This window comes from Austrofundulus limnaeus, unplaced genomic scaffold (assembly GCF_001266775.1).
Source record: "Austrofundulus limnaeus strain Quisiro unplaced genomic scaffold, Austrofundulus_limnaeus-1.0 Scaffold130, whole genome shotgun sequence".
In the NCBI taxonomy this organism is placed as follows: domain Eukaryota; kingdom Metazoa; phylum Chordata; class Actinopteri; order Cyprinodontiformes; family Rivulidae; genus Austrofundulus; species Austrofundulus limnaeus.
The window spans coordinates 938,443-945,434 of NW_013952532.1; the positions used below are offsets into that span (position 1 = coordinate 938,443).

Consider the following 6,992-nt stretch of genomic DNA (forward strand, 5'->3'; position numbering starts at 1 on the left):
TTTTTTGCAAAAAAAACAACAACAATAAAAGCAGAAGAAGAGGATAACAGTATTTGTTGAAAGGATGAATGTACTACTAAATTTAGTACTGAAATATATATTTTAAATTCTTTGTAATAGCATGCAAACATTTGGTAATGAACACAATATTAAATATATGTATTTATATAATAGACATTGTCAAGGGAGTCAGACAGATCTGTTTAAAAGTTGAGTTTTTTGAGATGCTGTAAAAAGTGGTGAAAAAGTAGACTGATACATTTTGTTGCWATACTAAATAACTTTGCAGTCTTTTAGAGTAAACAAAAAAAACATACATTTTCTACTACATTCTTCGGAATAAACACACTTTAGTTTTATGTTTGGTCTTGACTCCTTGTATTTGAAATATGAACTTGAATAAATATATTTTAAAAATACCTAATAAAAGTAACAAGACACATTCAGTAAAATAGCCATCTCTAAGAGTTGTTGGACACTGAGCATTGGAGGAATTCTTGAGAACTATGTAGAAAAGCATCTTTGGTCATTAAGGTGTGAGGAATGYTGTCAGCGCTTCTGTATTTCCTGCTGCCTGTTCTCAGTTCTGCTCCTGTCTCACTGACTTGTAGCCATCACCACAAGGCTCCACTCCCACGCTATTTAACATTAACATCTTCGTAAGTGTGCTATTACTTGGAAGAGGAGGCATAAATAGGTTCAAAGGATGTGGTGAAGAGTCACAGGAAAGAGGAGGAGGAAACAGGAAGTGAGTCGATTGATGCTTGTCCTCCATGCATTCCTCCTGGCTCTCATTCTCCTCGCCTGCACTGCTAACGCCTGAATCCTGGCTTGGAAGCTCAGGACTTTCAGGCTGGAGCTTTGGAAGTGTTTTGTAGTCAAAACAGACCTGAATGGAGTTTTTGTCCAAAATGCCTCTATTGCTCCCAAACAACTTTTGAACATTTACCTCCATCCCATCCCTGTCTTTTCCCTCTGCCTTTATCTGCGTTCCCTCACTCTGTCCGTCTACCTCCACGCTCTCCTGACTGACTTCTTCAAAGCTGCACATGCCTGAATCCACGCTGCGGAGCCTGACGCGCTCCATCTGAAGCTTCTCAACCCTCTCATARTCTAAAATCACCTTCACAGCCTCACCGTTCTGACTAGCATCAGCAATTAGCTTCATGATCTCCGTGTCTTTCTCTGCAGCTACATCRTCACTCTGCTGTGTGTTTGGTTCCTCCACCTGGCCTCGGACAGGCCCGTACGGGGCGTCAGCAGCACAGGGCTCTATAGCAAGTGAGGACACACTAGAAGGAGAACAAAGCTCAGAGTAACTCGGGTTGGAGAAGCTGGAGCCAGAGGACTCGTAGTTGTAGATTTCTGGCATCATTTTCACATCCGGCTCATGGAATGTGAGCGCATCCACTGTGGAGGTTACCTCTACCGAGACGATCTCCACTGGTTTCAAGAAGGAGTAAAAGGACTCACTGGTGATGTTTGGGCTTATCCAGGTCTGTGGGTGGAAATCAAGCAGGAAAGGAATAAGAAATGTGGAACATCCTGAGGATAATTAGCCTTTGGTTAAGTCTGGATTTAATCTGRCTGGTTTGTCTCCATTTATCATGTTCAAAGTGTAAAGTTCACATTTATTAACTGACAAGAAAATAGTGTCTGTTTTTCTAGGCAGGTAATATTTTCCTGCGGTAATATTTAGTGCTATGTCCATGGTCAACCTAAAATATTTTGAGATAGAACACTTTAAGTGACCATTTGTCCTCATGTGGACCTTATTATTGTTTCTGCCAATTCTGCCAATGTTTACTGTTTAGGATCTTAGAATTTGGTTAAGTAGAAAAATTGTGGTGTTCTAACTTTATTTTACCATGAGGCAATTATAAAAAAAATTTATTTGAACTGTAAATTTGTTGTTTGGACATCACCAGTGGACCCAAATCCAGCTGCTTCTTAAAGTTTAATAAATTACAGCATATTCTGGTGACACCCTTTTCATAGTAAAAAGCATATATGTGTATTTGATTGTGAACATACCTGGATATGTGCAGATTTTGCAGGATTTGGAATGGGCGGACCTGTGATCCTCTTTATTATGTAAATCCTAAACAATCCAACAACCAAAAAACAAAAAGATTAACTTTGACCAACCATCTTTCTAAAATTATAGTAGAATTTGAAACATTAGTGAAACAGCACAACATAGCGTATATTGAAATGTAAGATTGCAAAATTGTTTTGAGGTTGTTTTTGTCTTACCAAGTGGTTTTGTGTGTTCGGATGAAAATGACAATCAGCACCAAACCAAACACGGCCAAGCCTGCCAGAGAGATGTTCAGAACGTCCACAGCCGTCTCTGACGAACACAGCGCAGTGAAAGTCTCATTAGCTTAATGATAAACAAACAATATTCATCCTGTTCTAAAGGGTTATCATTAGATGATTTTGTAGCATTAACCAAAATATTCATTGTGTGTTTAGGCTAAAACCCTTTCCCCATAATTTACTGTTTGACCCCATTTTTCTATTATGTACTTTGTTGGCTACAACAGGATATTCTGTTTCTGTAACAAATAATAAACAGTGTTCCTTCAGCTCTCCAAACCATTACTGATTTGATGGTTCTGACACGAAGATGTTATTTTCTGGTTGAATATGTTTAAATAAACAAATTAATTTTGTTTGGGCTCACCTGATGGTGGTTTGGGTTTTCCTACAAGTGACACCCATGACTCGATGGGGCTCCAGTCACTCCAGATTCCCTCACAGTTGCCACATTTGGCTTTCACGCGAACACGTGCCTCATACGCCTCTCCTTGCACCAGTAAGTCAGGATCCAGTTCTGCTATACAGTTCGACTCACAGCTCTCTTTCTTTTTAACAGACGCATCCTGATAAAAAAAAAACAAATGAGTTGCTGTTTAATGATTTTTTTTTCTGGTCAGATCATTTCAACGTTTTCCCTGTGTAGTTTTATTGCACACATCATTTACACTCATTCTCAAGCTCTAAACTTTTTTTGTATTTAAAGAAACAAATACTTACATTCCAAGGTTGGTCCTGAAGTTTCCACTGCAGCTCTGATTCATAATTCCGAATTCTCTCGTGTTTTGTTACCTGGGTGAGCCAGGACACTGTGGTATTGGTGACATCAGGCTTTCCAGGAGGATTCACCTTTACTGTAAAATCACACAGATTTTTTTAAAATCATATTTGAGCACCTTCTCAGTTATTTTAGCATTTAGCTTGCATTATAGTTTATACTTACTGTGACATGCAGGCTTGTAGAAAATATTTTCAGGGACACAGCTCAAGTTCATGGCTAAGTTATCGCTGGACGTAAACTGAAAAGGAACACAAAATATTTTTTTTGCTTTTGTGAAAATAAAAACATACATAGCCTATGTGTGTGTGCATTGTGGGGGTTGCACACAAAGCAGATTAAATGAATTAGCACTTTGGTTGCTCACTTACAGTGTAGGACATTTTGAAGATCAGAGAGCACATTTTCAGGGTTGGTTTGGAGGAATCAAAAGGCATCAGGTCACAGGAAGCTTCATAACTACTGGAAACAGAAGAATATACTTGTGTTCATGTCATATTTTTGCACACAGTGTTGTCTTAGCATCTTCTATGTAAAGGTTAAACTGTTTTTTGTGGCGGTCTTTTTTTCTTACAAATACGTAGAAGTKCTTTTTGCATGTAATCTGCATCCATGGTTCCTATCATCTGGGACAGATGAGCTGTTCCACACACACGTGATGTTTTGATTGAAATCATTGTAGCAATTGAGATCTGAAAAAAAWTTTGAAAAGATCGTGTATTTTTTCTTCTCTTTTTTTTAAGTAGTCAAGGTAAATTGAGCAACAAATTAGGAACTCTTACCTGGATGTGTGGGACAATCTCGACCTTTGACTGAGCAGATTTGAACCAAGTGAAGTAGCACTAACAGGAAAGGTGTTTTCTTCTTCGTCTCCATTTATTGTATCATTTGGATTGTTGGTGGGAAACCTTCAAACCTCTGTGATGGAATGATTTTAAAACCAGAGTAAACTGAAGTTTTGGATGTTTGGTGACTTTTACTCCCTTTAAAGCATCATTTACAGCTTCCTTCTTCTTCTCATCCTGTGGTTGAAGATAGAAAAAAAAGCACAAACCTTTGTCACTTTGTTTATTTACAACCCCCTAAAACACAGAGTTGTGAAGTAACTAAGTACAAATACTTTGTTATTGTATTAAAGCAAAAATGTTGGTTAGCTGTACTTTACTTGAGTAAATATTTTTCAGCCTACTTTTCCTTTTTCACACAAATATCTGTATTTTCTTCTCCATACATTTAAAGAAAAGTGTGTCATTGTGCATTTTGGCTTATTAAAAACAAAACTAAACAAAACAAAACAAAAAAAAACTATCCTAATAAAGTGTGCCTCCTGAATAGGGTGAACTTAGTTGCGGTTAGATGAGAAGTATAAATATATATCATTCTGACAACGTATTTCGTACATAATCCATCACAGCTGCACATTACACAAATCATGTCAGCCCAGCCTAGTACAAAAATGTCTGTCCTTAGGAGCGGAGGTGATCTTTGAAAATGTTTTCAAGGCTTTTCAAGGTATATACGGAAGTTCTGCTCTGAAAGAGTCACATTTTTCTTCCACTGAACCACAAAAGACACTAGTCTGGTCCAAAACCACCTTTCCTGTGCAGACAAAAAGTTTTCTGAAAACCCAAAAAGCTCTCAGTGTCGAGAGCTGTTCTACTCTTTAYACCTACACACTACAGTATGTTATTCTTTTTTAAACATGCAGCAGAAATAAAACGGCCTTAAATAATTTTCTTTTGTTGTGTTTCTGTGTAATCTACAGATCAAACTTTATTCAAATAGTTCTAAAAATGATGAACTGTAAATTTTAATCATTTTAATCTAGGGACAAAATGTCTCATTCTTGAGGTAAAATGAGTTTTAGTTATACACTGCTCAAACAATAAAGGGAACACCTAAACTAAACAATGTAACTTCAAACCTTTGTGGAATCACCAGTTAGGTAGTAGCACTTGTGAATCAATTTCACCTGCTGCTGTGCAAATAGAACATACAACAGATGGAAATGAGAGGCAATTAGCAAGACAATCCACCACTGGACTGGATATCAGCCATGGCGGCCACTTGCACGGTGGGCCAATGGTGACATTGGGCCGGGGCATTTTTTTTGTCTAGTTATGATGCTCATTGTACACACAACTGGTAGATCAGTCCAGTCATGACTGATTCTGGACTGGACCAATTACAGCAGACCTGAGACCTGTCAATCAATCAGTCTTTCACAGAGAGCGGAAAACAGAGAACAAAACGTGGCACAAAACGAAACATAGGCACCAAAAATAATAGAGTTTAATGAGGCAAACCCTTCAGGCAGATGCTGCAATATGTGTAAAAATAACACAGATGTTTACTGGTGGTTGTGGTGGAGCATCCATTTCAGTGRCATCCGGCAGGTGGATGTGGGGAAAGGGAGGCTGGAGAAAGAGAGACCCGTGGCAGCTGCCGGTGCGAGTGTGGGGAAATCTGAACTTCAGGTAAGAAGTGATGAACAACAGTCTACCTGGGTGAGGTATAGGGTGACCAGATGTCCTGAATTGTTTGGGACTGTCCCACAATTTTCACTCTTTTCTCAGCATCCCGCAAGTTGAAATAAGGTCCCTCATTTGACTTGGTCAAATTGCGAAAGTTCAAAGAATGAAGAATATAATCGGCACACATTATATTGTGTTTGAAGTTTGCAAGCGTTGAATGATGCCTCCTTATTTCTGTCTCTGCTGATTATTGCAATGCATCTTTTTGTCACTTTGTTATCTGAATTCCTCAAAACCTCATGAACATGAGTGTGGAGACACCGTGGAGAACATTATGTTGCCTGCAACGACCTGCAGCATGACCAGTTTGGTAGTGGGTCAGTCATGGTGTGGGGAGGCCTTTCTTTGGACGGCCACACAGCCCTCCATGTGCTTGCCAGAGGTGCCCTGACTGCCATAAGGTACAAGGATGAGATCCTCAGACCCATTGTGAGACCATATGCTAGTGCATTGGGTTCCTTCTTTTGCATGACAATGCTAGACCTCATGTGGCTGAAGTGTGTCAGTTCTTGCACAATGAGGGCATCCATGTTATGGACTGGCCTGCCCGTTACCCAGATCTGAATCGAGAACATCCGGGACATCATGTTTCAGTCAATCCACCAATGCCACGTTGCCCCACAAACTGTTCAGGAGCTAACTGATGCTCTAATCCAGGTCTGGGAAGAGATCCCTCAGAAGATATCCACCGACTCATCCGGAGCATGCCCAGGCGTTGTCAGGAGGTTATGCAGACATGTGGAGGCCACACACACTACTGATGAGGATCAGCAGTGTGTGTGGCCAAGTCTAAATGAGGATTTAGATGTGTCTTGAGGAATATTTCCTGACACTGAATCAGCCTGTCATGTTATTTTTCACTTTCAAATTAAGTATAAATGCAAATCTAGATCCCTGTGATGTAATAATTTTGATTTACATTGATACTTTTTGTGTTATTTTCATCTCAATCAGTTCCACTGTGGTAATCAAAGGTTTTCAATGAGAACATTTAATTAATTGAGATTTAGAAAGTGTTATTTTATTGTTCCCTTACATTTTGTGAGCGTATTATTATGCTGTTACAGGTAAACTTAATTCCCTTTATTTTATTCTTGTTACGCCAAGGAGGACCTGAATAGTTTTCTTCCTCCTAAGTTGAGGAGCAGGACAAAATGTTTGAGGACCACTGATCTAACACAAAATAAATTGTTTTAAAAAGAAACAAGTGGGTTGCCCGTTGGCCGGGGTGGCTGCTGGGTTCCGGGAGGTGGACGGCTGGGGAGGTGCGCTTGGCCATTGGCGGTGTGGTGAGATGGTCATGGGCGTGGCTTCTCTGCGGCGGGGGGCTGGCCGGGTGTCCTGGTGCGGCCCGGGCC

The 6,992-nt window shown here is 39.8% G+C and overlaps 1 protein-coding gene across 1 annotated transcript in view; it reads right to left on the reverse strand.

Moving 5' to 3' along the window:
- Window positions 1-36: 36 nt before the first annotated feature.
- The window catches only part of LOC106522494 (colony stimulating factor 2 receptor subunit beta), a 24,676-nt gene continuing 17,720 nt past the window's right edge, over window positions 37-6,992 (reverse strand). The window contains exons 3-11 of the mRNA XM_014015518.1: window positions 3,883-4,122; window positions 3,675-3,792; window positions 3,472-3,562; window positions 3,266-3,341; window positions 3,043-3,176; window positions 2,690-2,888; window positions 2,257-2,353; window positions 2,035-2,101; window positions 37-1,498 (exon numbers count right to left, since the gene is read on the reverse strand). Of these exons, the coding sequence (XP_013870972.1) occupies window positions 581-1,498; window positions 2,035-2,101; window positions 2,257-2,353; window positions 2,690-2,888; window positions 3,043-3,176; window positions 3,266-3,341; window positions 3,472-3,562; window positions 3,675-3,792; window positions 3,883-3,976 (1,794 nt within the window). The 5' untranslated portion in view covers window positions 3,977-4,122 and the 3' untranslated portion in view covers window positions 37-580. The remainder of the gene's footprint in view (window positions 1,499-2,034; window positions 2,102-2,256; window positions 2,354-2,689; window positions 2,889-3,042; window positions 3,177-3,265; window positions 3,342-3,471; window positions 3,563-3,674; window positions 3,793-3,882; window positions 4,123-6,992) is intronic.